This window comes from Triturus cristatus, chromosome 3_1 (assembly GCF_964204655.1).
Source record: "Triturus cristatus chromosome 3_1, aTriCri1.1, whole genome shotgun sequence".
Lineage (NCBI taxonomy): Eukaryota > Metazoa > Chordata > Amphibia > Caudata > Salamandridae > Triturus > Triturus cristatus.
The window spans coordinates 511,624,061-511,651,981 of NC_140583.1; the positions used below are offsets into that span (position 1 = coordinate 511,624,061).

The following is a 27,921-nucleotide window of genomic DNA, read 5'->3' on the forward strand; positions in this document are numbered from 1 at the left end:
CCATGTTACTGCATTTGTAGTCACCTGGTACACTGATTTGAATGTGTTTAGTTTGCTGTTTTCTCTTTCTTGATGCAGATCTGAATAGTCAAATGCTCAGTTGTATCGATTGAATACTAGTCATCGTAGTTCTCCTCTCCTCTTTTTTATAGATGTTTTCTTTTTTATTAAAGAATGCACTTCTGAGTTTCTGTGATATTATGAAATGCATTTTATGCAGCTACGCTGTCTGATGAAACAATTCGTTCTTTTCAAAAATTGAATTTCCTGCATGAAATATTTTCTGGGACGAAATGTTGAGGCCCTCAAAAAATGTTGTTCAGTAATAAGCAAAAGCATTGTGTCTCCATTTGGTATTTTCTATTTGAAATTCCATCACTTCCATTGTTTGACTACATGCCACACATGTGCCACATTTATGATGTCCTTCCAACGGAGTCAGATTCCAATTTTGTCTAAGATTAGTTTTCACAGACTTTGAGGGTATGAAGGCCCTGAGTAAGTGATTTCTTATAGTCGCATTTTTCTTTATTGCAAACAGTGGACATTCAAACCCACATTTTGATTTTGAAATCAAATGACAGTTTTGCGTAATTAATTTTTTTAAGTTGTTTGTTTGAGGACGATATGTGGAATCGTATACCAATTTATTCAGCTTTTTTTTGTTTTTCTTGACCAGGAGACGCTCTTTTTGAGTATCATTCTGAAAATAATCATCTTTCAATGTACAATTTCAACTTACCCTTAAAAATTGCCAATAAGGTAGATTTTCTTTAAGGTTGCCTGGGTGGAAACTTGTAAAATGTAGGGTGTTGTTTGTATCTGTTGGCTTTCAGTAAATGGTTGTAGTTAACTGGCTTTCTGCAGCCTTGACTTGAACATCTAAAATGCAATAGTTTTGTCATGTTTATTCATGTTGAATTTAATATCTGGTATTCTGTTGTTCAACCAGATATGGAACTGATCAAGGGTTTGTTCATCTCCCGTCCATGTACACCAAATATCATCTCTGAACCTTAGCCACTTCATCATATTATTATATAAAGGATTGTTGTTCTAAACTAATTTTTGATCAAATAAGGCCATATACAGTACTTCCGTTTCCAGCACAAAAGAACAACCCATGGCAGTCCGCTTAGTTTGAAAAGAAAAATCTGCCTCAAATTTAAAATAATTTATTTTTAAGGGCCAAACTTTCCAACTTCAGTATGAATTGTGTGGGAACTCTGTGTGGCCTGAGTCTTGCCTCCAAGTACAATTCAATGGCCTCTAGACCTTAATGTTGGTGAATTTGCATGGACAAAGAAACCATATCAAATGTAAACAGCAACTGCATGTTGAAATCAAATTGGTGCACTTTAATTTCATTAATGAAGTTCATCATAATCCATAGATATGCCAGAACCTATTAATACATGGTTTTAAATAGGTGTCCACATATTGTGACATTAATTCAAGGATCAAGTTACACCTGAGACAATAGGTCGTCCTAGGGGATTGTTTTCATCTATGTGCATCTTAGGTGGAAAGTACATTATTGGAATTTGAGGATTCACTTTTTTTAGGAAGTAAAATTCTTTGGGACCAATGTAATCATTATCAAATGCCTCCTGTAAAATAAAAGAAATTTCACCCTGGATGGTTTTGGTCAGGTCGGATGGTTTTTTGCTGTAAACCTCTTGGTCAATAATTTATCTGTGGCCTTCTTTAATGTACAACTACTGTTCCTCCTTATTCCACCTGTTTGGTGACAATTGTTATGTAACGTTTAAGATCTTGCTAAGCTTTTTGTTGATTTTTTGTAACTTTTACGATCTTACAAAGCTTTTTGTTGATTTTCTGTTATATTATTTTTGCTGAAATTGTCTTTCTTTTCGAGCTGGCGATAGCAGAAAATACAACTTGTTCAAACACAAGTACTTCTTTTGGAATAATATTTAGTGGTGGTCTGAAAGATGATTTGTTTTGTAGGCCTGATGGTTCCTCTGCTTGATGGTATTGATGGTTAGAAAAAATGCTTTTAAGCTAATTTTCCTAAAGAATTCCAAAGCCCCCGTCTTTAGGCATAAAAAGTCGATGTGTATTGAGGGAATAAAGGATAGTCACAATTCAAGGAGGGAATTCTCTTCTGTGGTGACGCTCTTAGATGACAAGTTTACAATTGATGATTTTATTGGTTCTTGTAAAACTGGCATCTTGTATGCATTTCTCATGGCTAATTTGTAGCTCTGTATCTTCCCCTGATTTTTCTCTTGCTAAAAAAGAACTCTGGGGCAGATTAGCAAAACCGGCGATAAAATGATCGCCGTTTTAGCGGCAGGAAACTGTCGCTAAAACGGCGATAATGGGCTTGCTAATATGTGTTATAGAATTTCAATAGAAGCCCAGGTTAGATGTGCAGGACATCTAACCTGGGCTTCTATTGGAATTCTATAACGCACATTAGCAAGTCCATTATCACGTTTTAGCAGCAGTTTCCTGCTGCTAAAACGGCGATAATTTTATCGCCGGTTTTGCTAATATGCCCCTCTGTCTCTTTCTGTTTGAATTTTGATTTAAAGATCCTACACCACTGTCCGATGTATCAGTTGGCTGCGAAGATTACGTTTATGAGAATGGAATACATTTATTCTCATATTTTCTTTGATATCCGAGAGTGCCCTTCTTCATTCTTCTCAAGTGTAGAAATCTTCTTTTAGATAAGGATAAACTATCTCAAGATTAAATGTCTCTTATTCTCTTTTTCAAATGTTGTGTTTTTTTGATTTATAGTCTAATCCTTGAATTCATTTATTTATTTTTCAATCTTCTCAAATAGTGTTTTAACTTCTAAAATTGTTTGATTGTCTTTTATGTCTTGTTCTAGTGCAAGAATTTCATCAAGTTGTTTTTGACATAGTGTTTGTGCTTCTTCTATTGAATGAACCATCCAATCATGGCTACATTTGGTTCCTATGTAGCTAAATCCTTTCCGATATTCCGGCTCTTCAGTGAAAATGATGGGCATGTTTCACACTTGAAGGCCCTAAGGAAGCGTTGCTGATTTTCTCTCCCCTTATAAAAAAGACATAGGTGGCCGGCGAAAATCAATAAAAGGAGCAATAAATAAGGAACACGCCTATGATTAGATTTACATTGACAATAATCAGTGTACGTTTCAAGCTGCAGTGAATGCAACTCCAAAAAAACCAGAGTGATTGGACATTTAAATCTGTAAGTGATAAAGATCAGTACAACTTCCTTCAAAAGATTACATAAAACTCTGCTCCTAACCACAGTTTCATGTTTCTTTCAGTCACTTTAGCGTGTTCTACAATTTAACAGAAAACTGTGGAAATCTACAAGAGAAGTATAATTAAGTAAAAAAAAAAGGATTGGCTTGGAGTTATCTGCCCTTGTTCATAAAAGGTTCTGATTTTTTTTTCCTTCCTTTTATACTTTATGAAGCACTACCCAGTCTTGGTCCAGAAGATAACCCCAAATCAAGCGTTTTTGAAATTGTCAACCTTGATGCATTAGGGAGTGGGTGAAACTTCATCAACTTAATTCAGGCAACCCTGAAAGGCACATCAGGGACCTATGTTTTGATTGAAATAATCGGTTACTACAATGCTCTGCCTGTGTTCAATTCTTAGGGGGTTTTGATCAGTGGAATATAATAGCAAAACTCCAGCATTCAGAAGCTGTTGACTGGTATATTATTCATGTTCAGTCAAAGGAGAAATGTTTATATGTTTATTATTTAGTGTATATTTAGTGTTTAATGTGCAGTTGTGTGGGCTAAAAAGTATACACAATTCTTTGGTCATGTTGTCCAATGGATATGGAAAGTGAATATGTATAATGATTGTGAGGGAACCAGATGTCCAGTAAATCATAAATAAGGTCAAGCTAATTACAATTCTTGATCTTTTTCAAAACCATTGTTGACTAAAAAATTATCAGCAAAGGCGTTCAATTATTGTAGCAATGTTCAATTATTGTAGCAACTTTCTAATAGTGGCATTTTCAAACTTGTAATGAAAAATTTGACTTTACTATTAAAGAGGGCTTATCATTACATTTCCATAGGTTCCAAATGTGATATATGTACCAGCTCCCAATTAGGAAGTACAGATTATTAATTGTATAAGGAATCCCCAATGTTCTCCTATGGGAGGGTTAGCCTCACAGTAGTGGACAATTAATATAGGAGTTTTTCACTATCAACATATGTAAAACTTAAAAAGACATGCCCTGTATTTTAATTACATATTAGCCTGCCCTATGGGCTACCTAGGGCCTATGTTAGGGGTGACGTATATGTACCAAAAGGGGAGTTGAAGGGATGACAAGGGGGTTTACATGCCATACTGACATGGCAGTGTAAGACTGCATTCAGGTTGCCATGGCAGGCCTGAGATATGTTTTAGAGTGCTACTAGAGTGGCACAATAAGTGCTACAGGCTCACTGGTAACATTCAATTTGCAGGCCCTGGGTATATGGTATACCACTTATAAGTAAATAACAAATGCCAATTAAAAATGACAATCAAATCATCTTTAGGGGATTGAGCAAAAGCACGTTAGAACTGGTTAGCAGTGATAAAGTGCACAGAGTCCTGAGGCCACCAAAAATTAATTTCAGCAAAAATTGAGGTAAGTAGGCAAAATGTTTGGGGAAAGACCACCCTAACTCTGACAGGTCTAACACTCACCTTCTAGAACCTATGTGTATTCAAGTAAAACTGCTTGTTGGCTTCCCATTAGAAAGAAGTACAGACAATATTTATATCTATATACAATGTTTGCCTGAGAGACAGAATCCTGGATACTGATGAAGAGTGACCTTTCATAGTTGTTACAGTATGTGTATCAGTGCACTTAGTGCCCATCATTAGTGTATGGGGAATGCTAAGAAAAGAGAAACCAAGGGGTTTGCAAAGTTATAATTTCACTGGAAATGTTTTAAAAAGGTAAGAACTTCCCCGCTTTATGAAGTTGTACATGTGTATTCTTTGGAAAATGTTACCTGTGAGCAAACATTTCCACAATTTGGAAATTTGTAGAATAATGTACATGCTAATTATTGTTTTCATAAAATCTACTTCTGGAAGATGTTTTGTAACCATTTTTAAATCTTTTGGACATCTTTGTGAGTTTGGACTGCTTGCCTTGCAGAAACCCATTGACTTTACATAGGAAGGCAATATTCATATTTTATTTGCCTGGTTCATACATGATAAATGAGCATGGTACCACTACGGTGTATAGTCCTCTTTTCTCTGTAGACATACCAGAGAGTTTTCATGAGCCAAATGCTTGTAAAGAAGTTAAAACCCATTATCAGGCAACAAATCGCTCGCAAAGGTATAACCATTTCTTTACTGGCCCCTCATGCTTTGTCGTATTGGCTCTTTCCACAGGGAGCTTCGGTTATTCGAATGCTGTCAGAGTTCTTGTCAGAGGACGTGTTTGTTAAAGGACTGAACGTAAGTAAATATTGATCACTAGCCATTGAAAGCGCTCTTTGGCGTACTAACAGTATGGGCTTTGTGAATTCAACAATTATTGTAAACATTGCTACTTAATCACGTTAGACTGATCATCACGTTAGTTTCAGGTTTTAATTGTTTCACTCTGTTCCAATGCAAACTCTTCACTTTGATTTGTTTCACATTTGACCTTATAACCTTTTTCTCTAACAATATACTTTTAATGAAAACATCGTCGTTTCCACCCGTGCTTACCATTTGGTTATTCTATTCTATTCTATTCTATTCTATTCTATTCTATTCGATTCCATTCGATTCTATTCGATTCTACTCTCTTCCATTCCTCTCTTTAAGATCTCTTAAACAACTGAAAATTCTATGATGCTTTAAAGCCTAAAACGAAAATTCTTCACCTCGAGAAAAGCAAGAGTTTTACCACTGTCCTAAACTGAAAATGTTTCTGCCCCTTCCTGAGCAGGACAAGATCATTCTACAAAAATGGAGGGCACCTAAAAACAAAACAATAACCCGCTGCTTTCTGTATATGAGCCTGTGAGCTAAATACTGTGATGTGTGAGGATGCAGGGCTCTTTTGAGGTATAAAGCCGCCCCTCATGCATAGGAATGCAAGAACCCCGAATGAGCGCTCCCAAGGAGTGCTTGCATTCCAAACACCACTAGCAGGAGGAGAGAGGGTAACACTCTGTGTATATGTTAATGAATTGATAACAATAGGTCCTTTAGACAGCTGCGCTGTCCAGCCTGAGCTGCTTTCCTGGCACTGACACTTGAATGTGCAGACCAAGGCAGTCTTGATAGCAACAAAGTGATAGCTTGTTTTCTTTTCAAAGACCAGGGCAATGTCATGCATTGAATTCTGTGCCAAACTCAACATTTTAAGTGACACTTAATAAACAGTGGAGGGCACAGATATTTTGGGATATCTGTTTCGAGGTGTGGACCCCTCGCACTAGGAAGGGAGCAGTGCATGAACTGTAGTTCACACTGACGATATGCTGGCCAAGCAAGAGTCAAAGAGTTGTTCCATTCGGTGGATGAGCCGAACATGCCATAGTGGCCGTCAGCCAACCCTCGTGATTTAGAGGCAGACAGATCTGTCTGCGACTAGAAGTTGAAAATAACTGGAAGAGAAGATGGCCTTATGAGTGAGGGGTCAGCTCGACTTCAGGGCCTAATTAAATTGCGGGATGCAACACCTGTTTTATAATGGGGTATATGATCTGTTCGCAAGGCCAAAAAAACATAGTCCACTTGACTAGAGACAACACGCATACCTGAAAGCTCTTACATGAGACCCAAAGGTCACCACCTAGCCACTGGAACACTTGAGTTTCACAGTCAGAACTGTGGTGGGCAGAAGTGAATAGAAGTAAAACAACTTCCTGCAGATCATCTGCAAAATAAGATTTCATCGAAACCATGCCACTTTTTAACTCTTTACACAAATCTTCTCGAGACGCTCTGAGGGGGTTACATAGTTAATGAATGTCTTTAAGACAACAACATTCTCAATGATCTCTAGTCACATTTAAGTTCGTACAGGGGTGCTTAAAGGTAAGGTGTCTGATCCATGGGAGGCTCGTGCCAGGCTCGAGCCTAAAGCCTGGCTCTAGCTCAGCTCCAGGTCCTGTTGGAAACTCGAGCCCACGACGAGCCGAGCTTTCATGTGGCTACTCCCTGCCTCCCTCCCTCCCTCTACACAGGATGTAGCGCTTAGAATAGAGATGCCTACTTTGTAACTGAGGAATCAGCCTCGAGACTCGGTGTCGGCTAAATATCCTGTGATTCTGGGAAAATCACTTAATCTGCCAGTGCCTATAAATACTGTGTAATATAGCATGTGCTCATTTAAAGCGTTCAGCCTGTGAGTTTATTTTAAAAACTATACTATGAGGTAAAAAACACAAAGCCTTAATATAAGGACAAGACAAATACTCATTTTCTGACTGATTTGTACAAAATGAAACCGAAAAACCTGGATAAATCATGGCTTCCCCGGTTAAATTGTGTGATCTTAGGCAAATAATGTATTTAAGCAAAACTCTTTTTTCTTTATTATCGTGTATGAAAGCACTTTCAAATATGTGGGTTCAAACTTCCACTTGTACAAAACTATCACTTTTAATAAGTACTTCTAAGTGCAGTGTTAAAATGTGCTCTATTAATGTCAAAGCTTCCACATGTTAAAGCAATACACCTTTTAAAATTTTGAAGAGACTTCATCATATTTTACGTCATGCTTATTGTAGGATTTTCATACCAAATATGTTCAGGGCTCGACTAGTGGACGAGACCTAAGATCCAATCCAGGCCATAGGCTCAGCTCTGGCTTGACGCTCTTTGTTAATTTGTTGGCTCACCCATCTCTAGGGGCACTAAAACGTTCTTAATAATTATTAGGGACAATTTACTCAAAATCAAGACATTGTCAGAACTGTGTCTCTATGCTCCATGGCCTATCCATGGCTTTGTCTTGGAGGACAGTATGATTTTCCTCAATGGTCCGAAGCGCCATTGTGGAAATATGGTGGTGAAAGTAGGTCTCGTCTTCTCTGAATTTTCCAAAATGACAAGTGATGTACCCAGGACTCCTGCCAAGCTATGAATGTTTCCAATGTCTATATCGACTATTCTCAACAGATGCAGCATCAGCTACCATGTGTGCTTCGATGATAACCCATAATCCCCAAAGGAAAACTTAGGATTGGTGGAAGTGCCAAATTGTCACAAAATACTTTTTTTGCGAATGAGATGTCGTTGATACTGCTTCATTAAAGCCAAAACACTAAACATGTTTTTAGACTCTTGGGGGCATATGTATGAACTAACCATTTTGCAAGTCCTTAATAGCGATTGTTAGCGAATCGCTATTAAGGACTCGCAAAATGGAATGTATGTAGGAATCGCAATAATAATTGCGATTCCTTAAATATTACTTAATTGTGAATCGCAATTTGTGATTTGCAATCAAGGAATACCTTCCCATTCATTCATTTGGACCTGAATGGGAAGACATTCCCAAATTGCAAGTACCCATTAGGTACCCGCAAAATGTGAAATGCATTTTCAAGGGTGCACAGTTGTCAAAAGGACACCCTGTTGCACCCCTGAAATATGTATGTGAGCACATGTGGCGCACATGCATACCCTAAGGGCATGTATGTGCGCCACATGGAACTTTCAAAAATGCAAAAAAGTGCATTTTTCAAAGAAATCGCAAATTACCACCAACTTGAATTTGGGGGTAATTTGCGATTTCTTAGGGCAAAATCGCACAACTTGGGTGCTTCCTGCATTGCATTTAAGGAATCGCAATTTGCAAGTCCTTAAATGCATTTGCAAAATAGGGAATCATAAATTTTGCGATTCCCTATATTGCGAGGGCCTTTTGGGATGATACATCCCAAAAGGCTTCTTCTTGTTTGCAAACGGGACGATTTTGAGAATCGTCCCGTTTGCAAACCGGAAAACCATTGATACTTCTGGCCCCAAATGCCATAATACACACCTCTTTTACTAGACACCTCAGATGGATATTTGCCAGACAAAAATTACATCATCTAATTTATCATACAAGTAAACAATATGACTAAAACGTCTGCTTTGCGATGAATGTTGTCTTTGTGAGACATTCCCAGTCTCTTTGACTCATCACCGAATATCCCAGTTGTCATCTAATGAAAAGACTACAGCAATGAAGTCTGTAGAAGCCTGTCACTGAAACGATGAGCATATAACTCTAATGCTTACATCTTCCTTCGCATTAGAACTGACTATAACATAGCTGCATTAATGTCGCAGGCACCCAATCAGGAAGAAGATTGAATTGATTTGCCAGTCCAAGAACAAAGCCTTAAGTAGCTCAGGGTAGAAACAAGCTTTGTAATCCAGATTGCCAGGAACTGGCCAAGAAGAGATGAAGAGCTGATGTCTTCAAGAAAGTGTCAGGATATTGACTTTCTGAAGCCTTACCGATTATTGTTAAGAAAGATTTTCACCACTTTTCCCACAAAAAAAGCCTTAGCGGCAGATTACAAAGCCCCTTGTGATACTTTTGTGCCACCGTTGCATCACTTTTTGTGATGCATCGGCGGTGTACACAATGCACCAGGTTATGGCCAATATACAACGTGACGCATCTGGGGAGATGCGTCACCTTGTAAAGCCCGCACCAGCCTCGTAGAAGTGGCGCAGTGAAATCTACAAGATTTCACTGCACCACTTCTAAGATGCCACTGCGTCAAAACCTTACGCCTGCTTGGAGCAGGCATAAGGAGTGATGCTGTGTATTAAGAATAGGCCTCCCTCAAGTTGCTTCATGCTTGCGACACAACTCCAGCAATGCATGACTTTTGCGCCGACAGATGCGTCAGAATTTCTGACGCATCTGTCAATCCTTGCACCATGGTGATGGTTAAATACAACATATCCATGGTGGCGCAAGGGTTTCTTTGCTTGGCGCAAGAAAACTGACGCATCTCTGCTCTAACACATAGATACTTCATTTTCTTGTAAATAAGCCCCTAAATGTTTTTCAAAGCTATAGCCCTGGAAAATCTTTCATCGTAATTTCTATTCCATCTTTCTGCAACTGCTCACATTTTTCTTGATTATCTGTCCTTGGAAACCTAAAACCTTATTTCCAAATCTATGGGCCAAAAAAGGCAAAAGTAAACATATACATATTCAATAACTGGTTCTTTAGATATAGAGCCTTATGTCTCGAATATGTATTCATAATATACTAAAGCAGAAACTACTTTGGAAAACAATTTCAGTGATTCACGTGACTGAGAAGTGTTTGCATGAAAATAAACATATATATATTTTCTTTTACAGTCTTATCTTAACGCATTTGCATATGATAACACCGACTACAATGACCTGTGGTTCCATTTACAAAAGGTATGTGCATCACTTTTGATTGGATAGTAGTCCATGCTCTGGAACTATTGCGACATTACTTGTTTTTATCTAATCTGGAACTATTGCGACATTACTTACTTGTTACTTGGTCTGGAACTATTGCGACATTACTTACTTGTTACTTAGTCAAGACAGATTCAGTATTCCGCTTGATTAGAATATTCAACAGGCAGCATCACCAACAAAATAATTATTCAATGCCTACTGTGTGTTGCCATCTTTCTAAAGTAAAGTAGCGTTATGGCTCTTTCCTGTGCTAATTACAAACTGCGCCCTCAGCTGACTACAGATTTACTATACAGCACACACAATTATGGGCCGTGACTGTAAGTTGCACGGTTCTGGCAGTGTGCAAACTCTACAAACGAAATTAACATTAGTGTGCGGTAACACCTCAGTAGTACCTTGCAATTAGAACTTAACCTGCACCAGAATGGGGAAGAACTGTGCGGACCTGGTATGACCACCATGCCGCATTCCGCAAATGTTCCTGATCTGGGAGTGTAACTCGCACATTTATCACTTGCCCTAAGTAGTGGTGGTAAATGTTAGTTGCGAGGAAGCTGGGAGGCCATAGAGAGGGAGGGGAGTTGTGAGATTGGGAAGGATGCCCTTGTGGTGGTGAGGGGTGGGGGGGGGGGGTTACTTGCTCCCTCCTTGCCTACAAAATGCTCGGTTCAGAGCAGGGACAGAGGCTTGGCTACTGTTGCAGCCAAAGTGCCAATCGATTTTTTCAATCAATTTTACTGGCCAGTAAAATAGCGTATGGTGTAGCCACACCCCCCGCAAAATCTGGGTGCAGGAACACCAGCCTACTTATGATAGGGCCCTTCCTTAAGATTATTATTGCTGTAATTTCTCCAACATTTAGGCAATATCTTCGGTAATATTTCACTAAGCGTGCTTCATGCAAGATACCAGTGGTGACATTTCACAGGTCCATTTGCCCTGAGTTCAGTCGAGTTAGAGTGTTTAACAGCCCCACTCCAGATATTAAGCCACATTTCCAATAATATTTCCATTTCTAACATATCTCTGAGTCTATTGGCAGTTTTTTGACTAGTGATTTAAATATGAAGGAGGCAAGGTCTGATATTAGGTGTCTAATCATGGAGTCTTTCAGTATCCTACATTTCAAAGGTAGACTTGCAGTGTTAATTATACTGAGGTAATGAATTGATGTAGAATAAATACTTATTTGAGACAGCCTTTGAAAGCCAGCTGTCATAAATTACTTGGGTAATTCTTTGCCCAGTTTCATCATTAAGAGAGCAGTTTTGTGATTAAGAGAGCAAATGGGGAGAGACAGATTTATTTATGCATGTTTATGATGTTTCTATATTGCACACCTAACGAAGAGTCAGGGTAGCAGTGCAAATGGTCAAAGACAATCTAAAGGCAGAAAGCCAACAAGTAATAGGAGTGAAAGCTGGGTTGTGATGCATTGTGATGCAGTATTGTTTATAGAGGTGAGCTTTCAGAGCTTTCCTAAAGTGGAGCAGTTTTGGGGAAGTCCTAATTCATATAGTGATGCTGTTCACGATCCTGGGTGCATAGATGGAAAAGGACTGCTGTGTAGCTTTTTCTATTTAACACATTTTTGTCTGCAGTCAGATGGTGTCCTAGCTACGGGTGTGCCAAGAGCTACAAAAGGTGGTGTGCGTGCATCCAAGAAAACAGTTATACTGTTCAAGATGGCTTGGTAAATTGTGCAGCCGGTTTTGAAAATTAAGACTGTAAGGGGAGCCAATGGAGTACTACCTGGATGGGTGTGTTGTGATCATATTTCTTCAGGCCCAGATGTGCTGCTGCATGTAGGATCCCCCGAAGGGGTGCCAGTGTGGAGTATGGCATTAGCACCATCCGGATGCTGGAGTACTCATCTAGAACAGAAGTTCTGAAGTTGCTTTAGGAGGAAACAGTATCTTTCTGTAGAAAAAATAAATGGTACCAGGCTGTTTTTGATTTTTTGCAATGTAATCCTTGAGGGTGAGGTTAGGGTCCAGGTTGAATCCAAGTGACTTGGCATTCAGTAAAAGCTAATGTTAGCAGCCATCAATGCTCATGTAATTGAGCCAGGTTTCAACTGTATCTTCTTCGGTGTTACTTGCAAATAATAGGAATTCTTGGTTGGGTTGAGCTTCATATAGGTGCTGGACATCCGGGTCTGGATGATGTGCAGGCAGAGGAGACTTTCCAGTAGAGTTATATATTGTATTATTGGCACATTGGTGAATCTTGATGGTATTTTATGTGACTAGAATACTAAGCAGCTCCATGTAAAGGTTGAGGATGACAGGAGACAGACTGGAACCCTGGGGGACTTCTCAGGGAATAGGGATTTTTGTGTGAACTGGAGGTGCTCACATGTTGAACAAACTGTTGGAAAGGTAGGAGAACAACTAGTGAAGGACATTGCAGTGAATCCAATTTGAGACTCCAGGTTGAGACGAGAGTAAGGTGATCGACTGTGTTGAAGGCAGCTGAGAGGTCCATTCATACCAGTAGCTATGGGTAATTTTCATCTTTGGCCAAGAAGACATCATCTGCAATGTGTAAGGTAGCAGTCTCCTTGCTGCAGTGTGATATGAAACCCGATTGGTAATCGTGCAGGAGGAAAATAAACTAATTTTTTATTATCTTACAGATAAATGTTAGGTGAGTGATGGGCTGGTAGTTGGCGAGATCATCTGGGTCTAGAATAGGTTTCTTAAGAAGTTGGAGGATCTGGCCTCTCTGGAGATCTTCTGGGAAGAAATCTTGGGTTAGGGAGTCATTGTCAATTAAAAGTAGGGGTAAGAGAGTGTCACATTGGGAGAGCTTTGATGAAGAACGATTATAAGACACGTTCATAAAAATTGGCTTTGAGGAAGAAGGGTATGTCAACGATATCTGCGAGAGATAGGGCTTTGAAGACTGACCATTGCAGAATTCTGCAGGAATGTGCAGTGGGAAGAGATGAAGCAGGCTTGATGTTTTCGATGTGCTGTGGGATCTTATGTATTTTTTCACTAAATAAGTGGTTGATGGCATTGCACGTTTATGTGGAGTGTGGAATAATTGGGTCCGACATTAGGTTTATGCAATGCTTGATGGCATTGGACAGCATTCTGTTTCTACTATTGGCTTCATTTGTGGTGTTAGTACAGCACTTTGCAATTGATTGATTTGATGAGTGGTCTAAATGTTGCATGGAGTGGAAACCATATCAAGAGGTCTTCAAGAGTTCTATTTTTCTTCCATTTTGTTTCCAGTCTGTAGATGGATCATTTATTGTCAGCAATGTCTTTAAAGTACCAAGGTGCTGAAAGGTTTGCCTTGTAATTGCTTTGTGTAATTGAGGCGTGGATGTTCACATAGCTTTCCTAAATATTGTTGAAGGTGTTTAGTGGGATGTTGACATCAGACTTGAAGCTGATAGGGTGAGAAATGAGTAGAGGCACTGGGAAATCTATTGAAAAGTGTTTGAAAGATCTGGAGGTTTCAGCTTCTGTTTTGTATTGACCTTCATTTGTTGGTGGGACATTAAGCAGAGATATAGCGATGGCAAGGTGGTAGTTTTAGTCCAAGGATATTGGTGGTTTGCTTGTTGGTGATGTTTCGAAGACAGGACGAAAGAGAAAAAAGAATAAATTCAAAATTTGTGAAATGCAGTCTCCCAATATAATTCTGAGGGGTTGCATTTGATAAGTAAAATTGTGTTATTTGCCAAGGTTAGAGCTAGACACCCGAGCTGGACTAGTGTCCACTGTATTTTGAGATTTCTACAAGCCCTCTGGAGATTTCTGTGCCTTCAGAGGAGACGCTGTAATGGAGGCTCCTTCGAAGGCACTGAACCTTTGTAGAACAGCCAATATGTTTTAGGCGGCTGATCAGCAAACGTTTTTGTTTTTCAAAAGCAAACTCCCAAAAGAGGACCTTGTTTCTGAAAAAAAAGCACAAAAAAAACTCATGACCCTGGGAATTTTTATTTTTTCTGTTGCGGGTATCTTTGGTTGCCCCAAACTGGACAAAATAACATTAGACCATCAAATTTAAATAAGGTGGTCTGTCTGCCTCACCCACGCCAACATTTCTAGCTCTTTCAGGCATCAGTGTGTAGTTTCTGATGGCATAGCTTGCTGAGGTACTACCTTCGGAAACATGACTGTTGCCCTGACTTGAGCATGTGGATCATCAGTTTAGCAGTCTGGTACTGTCTCTGCCAAGCTTTCAATCAACACCCATGTCTGTTTCAACTCCATAGATTTTGTGTCATGACTAATTTAAACCACTCTGCTATCAGTTTTTGCTTGATCAGCTTCCAGGGAGTCTAAGGATTATCTGTTAAACAACATGTCCTGCATGATAATTGTTTGGTAGCTTTAAACTTCTTACAGCGTGTAATACGCAGTGACTTAACTTTCTTCATGTCAGGTGCTAACACATTAGATCCCCTCCAATGACTTATTTACAGACTGATGAATATATACCCCAGCGAAGAGACACAATTGATTAAATAAGTCATATTCTAATAATATATGCCTACATCAATAAACCCTTTGTATGTGCATCTGTGAGTCTCCTAATTCATTTCTTATCAAGTATTACTGGGACCAAAAATGCTTTAATTAAATTTGCTGGAGATTGATCAGACAGAACATTACATCTTCAGTATATCCATTCATACAGTCCCTGGGTGATTAGAAATTAGTACAGTGTGGAGTAGGATTCATGTGGGTTTGATCAGGATGTGAAATATTGTAGAGCATACAATTATATTAATTTCTTCCCAAATATTGTATTCCTAGAATCATTTTTTTCTCTATCCCTTAATACAAACTACATATGAAAGTTGCAATTGTTCTTCCCCAAGATTACATTACTTTTGCCCTTGTGATGGAAAGGACACTGGTCTAATCCCCTCCAAAGGTTTCTAGCAAAATAGAGGATTATCAATTATCAGCTAGCTCCTGATACAGCGGTTTGTATTTATCATACCATTAATTGGTGTGCCTTTCTGTCTCTACTCCATAGGTTATCCGGGATATACCTATATCCAGAGTATTTGCAGAAGTGTCATATATAATCTGTGGGATATTCTATTTACTGTGCAAGAGGGCGGGGATCACCATAGCCCACTCATCTATAGTCATGAAAGAACTTTAAGACTGAACTGAATTTAGAGTCCAGGTACTGAGTCAAGTCTCAGTTTTCACATTGTAATTTGGGATGATGTTGGGCAGCTGTGAACAATATGGAACTCTTGGATTAGTTTCTGAACTGTCCATTATCTTCCACTGTCTTCATAGGCTGTGAATCAGAGCTCACCAACATTACTACCTAAAACTGTCAAAGAGATCATGGATACATGGGTACTCCAGATGGGCTTCCCTGTAGTGACTGTCAACACAGCAACTGGAGAAGTTAAACAGGAACACTTCTTGCTTGACCCAGACACACCTGTGACTCGTCCATCTGAGTTCAAGTATGTACTGAAACAAATTTGCTTTCCTGAGCTCTTGCAGTTTTTGCTTTCTGTGTCTGTATAAATACTCTCACAATGCTTTGCACACACACACACACACGCACACACACATACACACGTCCAATGTCTCCACATATACATGCACCTGACCTTTTAAAATACCAGTGCCATTTTTTAGGAGTTTGATAAATGCAGAGGGGATGCTGTTATTTCAGTATTACAATGTAGTATTTTAAATGTTGCAGCTACACATGGATTATACAGATGGAGTCATTGATTTCTACTGGTGCACAGGGAAAGAACTGGCTCCTACAAAAGTCAGGTACTGTAGTTCTACATTATTTTTTTTTTTTAATAATCCTAACAATGGTATTCTAAGATATTTTGAATTTTTCAAAAATTGTCTTCAGTTAAGGTGTCTATGAAATAGATTCTCAAACATAAAAATCAATTGAATGAATATTTATTTGGTTTCTGTTTATTAGCTTCCGAGCACAAATGTTTACATCAGTCAAAGTAATACCCTGTTAATGAAGTTCAAGTGTGTTGTGGTGAATTCCTTCTTTTATAATGTCCTCAGAGAAACTGGTACTCAATTCAGTCACCAAGACTGATGTTCACCTGATCCCTGACCTGTTGAGCTCATTGACAGGCTGGGCACTGCCAAGTTATCCAATACCTTCGATCTTACATCAGGCTACTGGTAGACTGCTCTAAGTGAGGGGACAAAAGATGGGTCTGCACTCTTGTCCCCAGAGGGCCACATCCAGGTTAGGGTGCTGCCCTTTGGCTTAAAGAATGACCTTGCTCGTGGACGATGCATTAATTTATCTGCACGGAAAGAACACCGTTCTACAGGAACTAATAGAGTTACTGGATGAGCATGCCCAAATATCTTGTATATGGGTCAACTGGACCAAATCTGTAGTAATCCCAATGAAACCTCTGCCTGCAGATCAAAGGAGTGCTCTTCCCCTCACTCCACTCATCTGGACTTTTGACACTTTTCAGTATTTGGGAGTCCAAATGTATCACTCTCCGGCAGGCCTGATAAAAGGCAATCTGGGAAAAGGAATAACTACAGCCCGAGCTGCACTTCAATTCAGGACGAGCTTTGCATTATTCCCTATGGGCCGAGTCGCCAACTCCAAGATGCTCCTCCTCCCTCGACTTTTCTACTTTTTTTCGACCCTCCCATACAGACCACCACACAAATCTGTTATGGCAGTGAAGTCACTTCTTGTGTCCCTGATTTGGGGTGGTTCCAGGTTCAGGGTGGCACTCCAGAAGTTATACCTCCCTCTATCTGAAAGGGGCCTATGGGCACCTAACTATGAACATTACTACGCAGCTGCACAGCTCCAATGGCCTATGAGATGGCTTGTGAGAAGTAACCTAGCTGAACTAGACTTCTGGGCGGTGACTCTATGAAAGCCAGCTGTGATGGGATGGCTATCAAGCTCCAAAACACCATTGCAGAAAAGCAGGGCAATCTCCTGATGTCAGCGGCTAGACATGGCTGGATGAAGTACGTATTACCTAATCACCAACCCTCACCATGTGCTCCAGATCCCCTCCCTCTCGAAGTGCTCCTGGGCCTTTATACCTACCATAAGCACCTGGAACTGGAACCATGGCGGACCGTGGGACTTGTTACATGTCGACTCAAACGTTTGCGACTTCGAGAGCTTGATGGGCCTCTGTCAGGGACATTGATGCTCTACGCAACACTGACACAGCAATTCCATCAGATATGGGGTAACACGCGCTCTGAACCCACTATATCAGTAGTACTGCAAACTTTGCTAACACATTTATAATATCTTCAGACCTGACTCAATTTCTCTGTTGTCCCCACTGCACGAGTACTAGAACTCGGCACTGGCAACTAGTATTACTGACAAGCAGTGGACACAATGTATAAGTCACCCAAAGAATATATCCACGAATGTTAGATTGAAATATAAGCAATTTAACTATCTCCACCACACGTATTTAACACCGCATAGGTTAGCGTGCATATACCCTACTTCCAACGACGTCTGCCCTAGGTGCCAACCACGGATGCCACATTTCCACATATGTTCTGGACCTGCCCCCGACTCGTTTTGGATTTACATAGCTGGGACATTGACAGATGCAGCGGGTACCCCAAAAGTGGCCCAGGGCCTTCACTTTCTACTGGGAATCACAGAACGGAACCCCTGTCATAAGGGCATTAATACATTTCTAGATCTGGCACGGAGTCTGGCAAAACACATACTCGCCATGGCCTGGAAGTCGCCAGAGGGCCCTAACATGGAGACATGGCTCCTAGATCTCCGTAGAGCGCTAGTGGCAGACCACGAGACCCAATTGACTAACGCCCTGCTAATGCCCCCACCAGCTAACCCCATGGAATGGCATGCTTATTTAACCACCATAGAATCAAAATTGAACACCACAAACCCAGTTTCATCATAAATCATTGACTGTACCACACACTTAATTAGTCATGTAAACATGCCTCAGGTCTCCAATTGCAGTCTTTATGTGCGGTTTTAAATTGCAAACTCGACCTGGCAAAATAAACCTTTTGCAAGGCCTAATCTTTCCTTTTTAATACATATAAGTCACCCCTAGGGGAGGTCATAAACAATCCATAGGGCAGAGTGCTGTGAATTTACAAAGTTGGACATGTACTTATAGGTTTTACATGTCCTAGTAGTAAAACAATCTTTACATTGTTTTTCACTACTGCAAGGCCTACCTCTCCCATAGGATAACATTTGGTTAACGTATTACATTTAATAAGTGATAACTTGCAATTGGGAGCAGGTGCGAATGTTGAGTTTGGTGTCTAAAGAATTGAAATTTGAAACCCTCTTTAATGATAAAGTTGGATTTTAAGCCTAAGTTCTGAAAATGCCACTTTTAGAAAGCTGGCCTTTTCTTGTCATAACCACTTGGTGTCTACTGCCTGGGTCACATGACTAGGTTTAGCTGACAGTTGGTCTTTGTGTATTGCCCCCAGACAGTGAGACAAAGGTATGATAGATATTGGCAGAATGGGCCATATCTGACTTGATGAGGGGGTCTATCACCTACCACACTTGCATATCACAAACGCTCTGCCTGAGCACACTCACAAAGGGTTTGACACTAGTCAATTGTGACCCCAGACTATCTGGGGTCAGGGCAGAGAGGCAGGAAATTCCAAACACCTCTGGGGTGGACACCTCAAGAACCTTCTCCTACTTCTGCTACAATGCTGCCCTGCTGCCTGAGTGTAAGGACAGGACCTGCATTTTGATCCAAGGACCACCAGAGTGAACCCCAAGAGCTAGTTGGCTGGCCTCCTATCAGAGCCTCAAGGACAGAACAGGCTCCAACAGCCTCCAACCAAGCACCTGTACTCTGCCTGCTGTAAGTCCTGTCCTCTCAAGTGGTGGTGCCACCGTCTGAACCCTTGGAAGTGGGCCTGAATGTGCAATGTCAGCCCATCTGTGGTCCCAGCAGAACTGACACAGCACGATGCACTGCCTCGCAAGACTCTGCATCAGAAATGCTGCTCGACACATCACTTACACAGGATTTCACATTGCAACCCACAGTCACTCGAACTTCCACTGTGTGATGTATTTCCATGCAGGACGTCTCATCGGCACCTCAGCACCTCGCTGTACTACACGTCTCCACACACAGACCTCACATCGCCTCTGCTGCGTGATGCATCCTCATCACGCTCCGTATCCAGGATTTAAAATCCCTGTCCTTGTAGCTGGCCAATGCTCCATTTCAGTCGGCCTGAGCTTGCGACTTTATCATGGTCTGGCACAACCAGATAACCACTGTTGGCACTTTGCACTGCTAGGCACTATTTTCACTTAAATCTTTAAAATTGCACATCTCTGGTTCTACCAATGGGACTTATTGTTGTTTTGTTGTCAAATAATTTATTAAGTCTAGCTCTACATTTCTAAATTGGTGTAGTATTTCTGTTGTGTTGCATTTTCATTTTATTACTGTATGAAGTGCTGCATAAAAAATTCTTCACACATTGCCTCTAAGTTAAGCCTGACTGCTTTGTGATGCAACCAGAGGGTTAAGCGCAGGTTAATTTGAGGTTTGCTTGTGTTTCACCTTGACAGAGAAAGTGGTTTCTGCTTGGGTAGGGTTTCTAACCCTCTCAACCTGTACCCCTATTTCCAACCGTGATATATTAATTATAGCATATATTTTTCATAGCATTTAAAAAAAATTAAAGTATTCATTGTTTTTATATACATTTTGCATGTTCACAAATACTTTCAAATTTGATGCCTTTACTACATAACATGTGACTTAGGCATGCTGTAGTTTGCAAACTTCTGCATGAGGTCACAAGACCCATGATTTTAATGATCTATTATAAAGTACTCTATACTGTAAATAAGTCACATGTGCAGTATTCTTTTGTAGTTGATGTAAAAAAATGTACCCAATCATTGATTAGTGCTGGTTTGAAAATGGTTGATTTTTATAACAAATTTAGTGTAATGTTTTGTATGTCTTTAGTTGCTAATGTCTTTGATATTTTTGTTACTATTGATAAAACTCACATGTGTGTTGTGTATTCATAGTGAGTATTGTAGGTTAAAATCAGGTTTATTTTAATTGATTGTTCTATGTAGATTGTTAGTGAGGTTTTTCTTTAGGTTTTCATGACCAGATATGACAGTAAAAACTTTCATGGGCAAATTTAAATGTAATAAGTTCCAATGTGGTGTTCTCTGTACAAGGGGATTTTCATTGGATGTGGGGTCTTTCTAATCTGTACTATGGGTTAGTGAGTCAATGTGTGTGTTTATAGGGTGTTTGAGTAGGGGTGTGGGTGTGTATGTGTGTATCATACAGAATTGGGGATCAAAGAATAGATACCCACACCAGTTCTGACATCCCTATGTTTTAACCAGAAAAAAGGTGCAAAAGGGCTTTAGACACAATCCCCTAGGTCCCAATGTGGAGAAACCAGAAGTAACCTACCTGGTCTCTCCAAAACCATACAACAGTCGATATGATCTTGCAATATTGAACTTCATCCTTTATTCATTTTTCTTTTAAAAGCGTTTTTTGCAATCGTCAACGTGTTTTGTCCACAGTCGGATAAATGTGTCGGTGAATAAATGCACCCGTCTCCGCACAATCGTCTGGCTCAACAAAGTGTTCTCAGGAATGGTGAGAACACTTTTTTGAGCCAGACGAACGTGTGGAGACGGGTGCATTTATTCACCGACACACGTTTATCATTGAAATTTCTGAAGTGACACAATTTTACTGTCCCGATATATGTATTTTCAAATCAACTGGTCTAATACAATGACAATGGTCATGTGAAAACGCACAAAGCATACACTGTGAGCCCTGAAGAAGTACGATTGTGGACGAAACGCGTTGGTGGTTGCAAAAACGCTTTAAAAAGAAAAATGAGCAAAGGATGAAGTTCAATATTGCAAGATCATATCGACTCTTCTTTGGGAAAACAGTTTTTTTTTAAACCTACCTTATTGTGTATTTTACACATTCGATACTTATAAGTGTGCTTGGCTGTTTTTCTGTGTATGTGTGTGTATGGGGGATGACGTTGTGGGTGTGTGTTTTCCGTTGAGTATTCATGAACACAAGCCATGGTTCAAAGTGCTGAGGTATACATTTCTATTTTTTATGTTCAAATGTGGTTTTGTGTTGTCTCTATTTTGTGTGTTTTTGCGTGTTTTCCTATAATAGTACATATCTGTTAAATGAAAAATTGATTTCCATCGGTTCCAATGTAGTAGTGTGTGTATGATGGGATTTGTGTGTGGGATATGTGTTGTATTTATTTCATTGATTTTGTTGTTTTTTGTAATTCGGACTGTGTGTTGGTGTACATTTGTAATATGTGAATATAAATTCAATAAGTTACACTATGGTGTTGTGTATTTGGGGGGATTTGTGTTGCCTGTGAGATGTGTGTTTTTGCCCCTTGTTTGTGTGTCTTCTTTTTCCTCTCTTTTTGTGCTTTAGTGTAGCTTTGGATTTGAAGCTATTAATCAGTGGCACAACGTTCTATATTTAGCTTTTCTTATGACCACCTCTCAATAGCCTCATAATTAAGACATTCTTTTAATGAAATGTCTTTATAATGCCTAGCTGAAAGCCCTAGTAGCTAATTAGGTTATGTGTTACTTCTGCTGGGAAAGGTGGCTGTTAAGAAGTATAGTTTCGAAGATTTATAATATGTTTTCCTAAGAAATAAAGCTTATCGTCCACCATATTGGTATTTGTTTAGGCTGAAGAGGAAGATAATGTTAATTGTGGGTATATTTCTAATGTGCTCTTACCGGCCAGCAACATTTCTGTAAGCAATAATACATTTTCATTTATTTTCTAATAGATATAATTTCGGATTTTAAGGTGACCGGCAATAATTGGTTATTGGTCAACATCAATGCAGTTGGATATTACAGGGTTAACTATGATGAGGAGAATTGGCGAAAGCTTCTGGAGCAGCTAGACAAGAACCGCACTGTAAGTTTAAAGCTATCCACAATGGGACTGGTTCACAAAAGATAGACAAATAGTGGTAATAATGTTTAGATGTAAAGTATTATATCTATTTCACAAGCTGACATAAGGACTTTTAACTATTCCTAAGCAAGTATACTGACCACAAAATATAGATTACACATGCTAAGTATTGAGAAAGGTCTACTGTTTCAACCTACTTCACTGGTTGTATATTTACATTGCATGTGCTATGGTCCCATCCCTAGTGGTTCCCTTTTTAGGTCTTACTGTTAGCAGCATTAACTGTTTGGTATACCTAATGTTACCAATACTTTAAAATGCACATATAAGAAGTAGTACATACAGAGTTGGCTTTGTGTCAGCCCCCTTCAGCCTTTAGCTCCTATGTAGTTTTCTAGGTTTGCCATTGCTTGGACAGGTATTCCAGTTCATTTTGTGGAAGGTTGTTTCCCTTATTGCTGCTCCCATAAGGTTTTGCTGATAGGGCAGAGTTTCATGTATCCCATCCTCCCCGTGTCTCCCAGGCTTCACTCTTATTTCCACTCACTCTATCATTTTCACTCCCCAAGGCCAATCACTTCCAGTAAGGGATCATGTCTCTCTCTCATTCACTACCACCTCCTTAGCCCTCCATCATCATGCCATTCATCCCTTCCTCCTTGCTTCCCCATCATCCCTGCCTGGACTCCAGCATCCCCTCCAGTCATGCCAGCCTTGCCTACATGATATGCCCCCTCCCAGTTTAATCCTGCCTCTCATTATTTGCAGCTATTGCATTGCGCAGCACACATAGAAAGAGGAAAGTGCACTAGTGGATTGTTTTTGTGCAGGACTGTGTATCTTCTTGCACAAAAACAATCCTGTTAACAATGCAGACACCCTTGCACCATGGTGTGAGGGTACCTGCATTGGCCTTAAGCAGCACATTGTGCGCCAGCACTGAGAAAAGGCGGAAATGTGCTGCATTATGTTAAATATAACACATTTCTGTCCTTTCCCTGTCATGCAGTACAGTGCAGCAAAGTGGCTTGCTGCGCTGTGCTACGTGACATTTTGATAAGTATGCCCCTTAGTGGACATGTACATCTATGCAGCATAACCTTGCTACCATTTATCTTTGATGTACCTGACTTAGTACACTAGCATTACCACAAATTATTTCCAGATTAGCAGCTAATCAAGAGCGTATATTCTTTCTATGTTAGGGTATGCAAAGAAAGCCCACTCACCAATCCTAAATTGCACATGAATCTGAAGCTGCTATTTTAGGCAGCATGATAGAAACTCACATTGAAAGGCTAGCAATCAGAAAGCGTAGAAGAACATGGTTTGGTCATGCCATTGCATACAGTGCATGAATGAGCAAGGGCTGAGTACTTCATAAAACCACACTTAACGCCTGTTTTTAACTGGTGGTAAAGAACTCTAAAGAATTACTACACAACCGCCCAACTAAATTGGGTGGCTGGACCAGTAGCTATATCTCCGACGTCCCTTACTCCCCAAGGCCCTCGGAGGAGATTAATCACAACAGAGCTGGGTAGTCTCTGCCATGATTAACCTTAAGTTCTGCCCTCATGTAAATGCGATGTGCAGACCATTGTATTGGCAAAAAAGGAATTCCGTTGCAACAGCGTACCCTCTCTGCCAATATATAAATCAGGCCCTTTCTTTCCTCTCCTGTCTGATCTCTATCTTCCTTTGGCTTTAACTGTGGGACATTCAATCTATAGTAATATGAAGAGGCCTAAATGGATGTAGTCTACTTAATACTTAGCATTCTCTCTCCATAGGACAACATTGCTCAATTATTTTAATCTTAAATAAAGCACAGTAGCTAATTGGATACGTGCTAGAGTAGCACCAGATCACACCAGAGGCTTTCACCTTTCCTTTTAAGCTTATTTTAATTTTCTTGCCTTCTCATACTGTAAATAAATATCTTTCCTGTTTGTGAGATAGGGCTCTCTGTGACTGTGTGTTGAGTTTATTGTGTTATTACTATATCATCAGTATTCGAGTTCTGAAACAACTCCCATCTCTTGCGATAAGTCTTGAGTGCTCAATCACACCACCTTTGGAAAGCCAGGAGTACAAAGGGCCGCAACACCACACCCTTGGGAAATGACAGTACTAACTTGGAAACTGCCCAGTGCAATATATTATTGTAATTATTTAATGCACACTAAAATACAATGCCTTATTTCGGACATAAGTTCCATAGTTTATAATACATCTGTGAAGTGGTAATAATGACAACTGACACTTTTTGACTTCAATAAAATGTGTAACTAAATCAGATGACACACCTAACAGGCTGCAACGGTTGTAATATTTTATGTATGTATTTAGTATTTTACGGAATGGATATTGTATCTTTCTACACACCCTAATATTTCTGTCTTACAACTGTACCCATTTGATTTTTGCAGGAGATTCCACTGATTAACCGAGCACAGATCATTGATGATGCGTTTAATTTGGCAAGGTGAGAAGTCTCCTTTCTGATTATCTCACAGGAAAAACTCTACGAAGTTCATAGTTAGGCAACAGAATGTGTGTTACTCTAACTTGTGTATTTATTTGTCTCATACAATTGGAACTCCTGACTGTATATGCAAAGAACCTCTCATGACAGATGCTTCTTCGCATTCTATCAATCAATCAATCAATCAATCAATCAATCAAGGATTTGTGGAGCACACTACTCACCCTCTAGGGTCTCAAGGCAATGAGTGGGTGGGGGATTCACACAGCTTCATCTCATCCGAAGAGCCAGGTCTTGAGGCTCTTTCTGAAAACTTGTAGAGTGGGGGTTTGTCTGATGCTGAGTCGGTGTTCGTTCCAGGCTTTGGCTGCGATGTAGGAGAAGACTCGACCCCCTCTCTGGCTCTTCAGATGTGTTGGATTTTGGCTAAGCCCATATCGGTAGATCTGAGGCTTCTCTCGGGTGCGTAGAAGATTCTTTCGTTGAGGTATTGGGGTCCGATGTTGTGGAGGGATTTGTAAGCGTGGGTGAGGAGCTTGAAGGTCACTCTCTTTTCGACGGGGATCTAGTGGAGTTCTCGTTGGTCTTGGGTGATGTGGTGTTGTCGTGGGATGCCAAGGACAAGACTAGCTGCAGCGTTCTGGATTGTCTGGAGTATGAGGAGTAGCGATTTGTTTTTTCTGGTGTGGTGGGCGTTCCCATAGTCCAGTCTGCTGGTTATGAGTGTGTGGGTGACTATCCTTCTAGATTCATTGGCTGTCGATTCAATAACATTGAATGCCCTTTTGCAAAAACTAGTCCATACACAAAAATATGCTTTGAATGAATGAATGAAAAAGATTTTTCAAACACCACAAATGCCAAAGGGCATCAAGGCACTAATAGCAGTTAGTCTGTGGAGAGGAGACAAATAAGAAGAAGCTGGCAGTTACAAGATGAACAGCCAGGTTTTTAAGGCCTTACGAAATAGGGCAAGAGATTGAAGACTGGAAATTGATTGATAAATTATTACTGGTTGCCACTGAAGAAAAGACTAGTTCTCAAATCAAAGTGCATTGTACTTGGGGTTTTTAAAGATAAAGCTCCAGATTTCTGGAACAGAATCTGGTGCTATATACGAGTCTTAGGGCTTAATTATTGGTCACCCACACTGGTATTCCTGGGGGCAAATTCCGGGCCTGATGATCAGGAGGCATTGTAAGCAGAGGCAAAGTCTAGCAGCTATAAGGTCCCTGCAGCACTGCAGGAAGCTAAACATTTTACATTTTAATTTGTCTTTATCTTAGGGCCCGGAGAAGTCTGCACAGCGAAAAATCTTACAACATTCCCAGGAGTACACCTGAAAACCTGCATTTGGTGCACCTTTCCAGGTGTACTTATGGGATTGTTTGTGAATTGGCAGAAAATTATTTTATAAAAAAACACGCAGGCACTTTTCTGTTTTGTATTTGTGAATAGACACCAATGTTTTTTTTTTTAAAAGCCCTCTTTGGGTTTGGACATTATTGCTGAATTTTGGTCACTTTTAGCACTCCTGCTCTTAAATAAACTGGTTAGGGATTGTTTCTCTATCAGCTATTCCATCACATCTCGTCTAACATATCATTAGTTGAGGTTCTGGTTGGGCAGTAGCGCTGAGAAGGTCGCTCTCTAGGTTATGAATGTTGTCCTCCATACTGAATGGGTAAACACTGCCTCCTGGATTGGGTAAAGCTCCGGTGACATTCGAAACAGTTGATAACCTGGTCTTGCTTGTGATCTTGAAGGCGTGAGTGGGACTAAAGAGGATTTGTTAGGCTCAATTCTGTTGTTTCAAAGCACAAATTCTAAGATTGTTAAGGTAAGGGATTCCTCTTCCCTCTTGCCTCTGTTACTACAGCCTATTTTAAATTCTGAACCAATCCAAACTTATTTTACACCTGCTGCAGGGGTGTGTAATTTGCTTTTCAAGTTCCTAGTATATTTGTGCCATGTGCATTACGACTGGGCTTACCTGCATATCAACCTTTTCGTAGACTGTGAAAGAACTATAACAAGTCTCTTCGAAGTTACATCAAAGGCAATATAGGGTGGTACCGCCACAGAGTTAAGATATATCTGTTCACTGGGGGTGAGGGCAAAAATGGAGAGCCTGATGTGGATCAGTCTCAGCACCTGCTTTTCAAAAACTGCCAGTGCTGAGCACCGGCAAGACCCGGACCACTCAAAGCCCTGCATATCGCTCCGCAGGAAGGAGTCAGGACAACAGAAACTTCAGACCGCATCTTCCTCTTGTCTTGATTGAAGCAGCGCAAAAATGCGGCATGTGTTTCTGCTCTACAGTTCTGCACACTACTTGCTCCATAACTTACTATTCATGCGTTTGCTGCCAGGAGATGCTAGACTGCGCCAATATCTCAGGAGAGGAGCAGCGGGAGACCAGAGCCATGGACCAGCTCTTCCTAGGAGTATCAGTGCTTGCATAGTGTTTCAGTAGTTACTGCTGTTCTTGCTGTACAGCTTGCCAGTCATAATGGAGCTGCCAAGAGAAGGTCTACCACACCCACCTCTCAGCAAGAGGAGGAAATTGCAACTAGAGCACTTGACCCTCTCTTCCCCCGACCTGCATGTATGACATAGACACTCTAACTCTGATATGGCATGTCAGTGCTATGATGTCACTGTCGAAGAGCCATCTGATGGAGGGCGAGGACCCCAGCACTATGCAGAGAGTATCAAGAGTATTCAAATTCTACCCTGTTATAAATCAGCAGGCCTAACTTTAACCCCTTCAGTGCCATGCCCTTTCCCCCTCCTGTGCCGGGCGTTGCATTAGTGGGTGGGGTTCATGACGAGATAGTCTCGTCATGGGCACAGCGCAACCGTGCTCCATGACGAGACTATCTCGTCATGGGCACAGAAGAGGTTAAAGTACCCAATGAATTCAAAAGATCTGGTGATGAGAGAAGTGACCTCTGCTAACAGGGGAATTGAAAACCGAAGATGATAAACGTGTTGAGCACTATCACTATAGGTTC

At 40.3% G+C, this 27,921-nt stretch overlaps 1 protein-coding gene across 1 annotated transcript in view; it reads left to right on the top strand.

Moving 5' to 3' along the window:
- Positions 1–27,921, top strand: part of LOC146860506 (aminopeptidase Ey-like) — a 174,413-nt gene that overhangs the window by 60,721 nt on the left and 85,771 nt on the right. The window contains exons 8-13 of the mRNA XM_085644418.1: positions 5,406–5,471; positions 10,335–10,400; positions 15,713–15,888; positions 16,134–16,210; positions 22,283–22,416; positions 24,849–24,904. Of these exons, the coding sequence (XP_085500544.1) occupies positions 5,406–5,471; positions 10,335–10,400; positions 15,713–15,888; positions 16,134–16,210; positions 22,283–22,416; positions 24,849–24,904 (575 nt within the window). The remainder of the gene's footprint in view (positions 1–5,405; positions 5,472–10,334; positions 10,401–15,712; positions 15,889–16,133; positions 16,211–22,282; positions 22,417–24,848; positions 24,905–27,921) is intronic.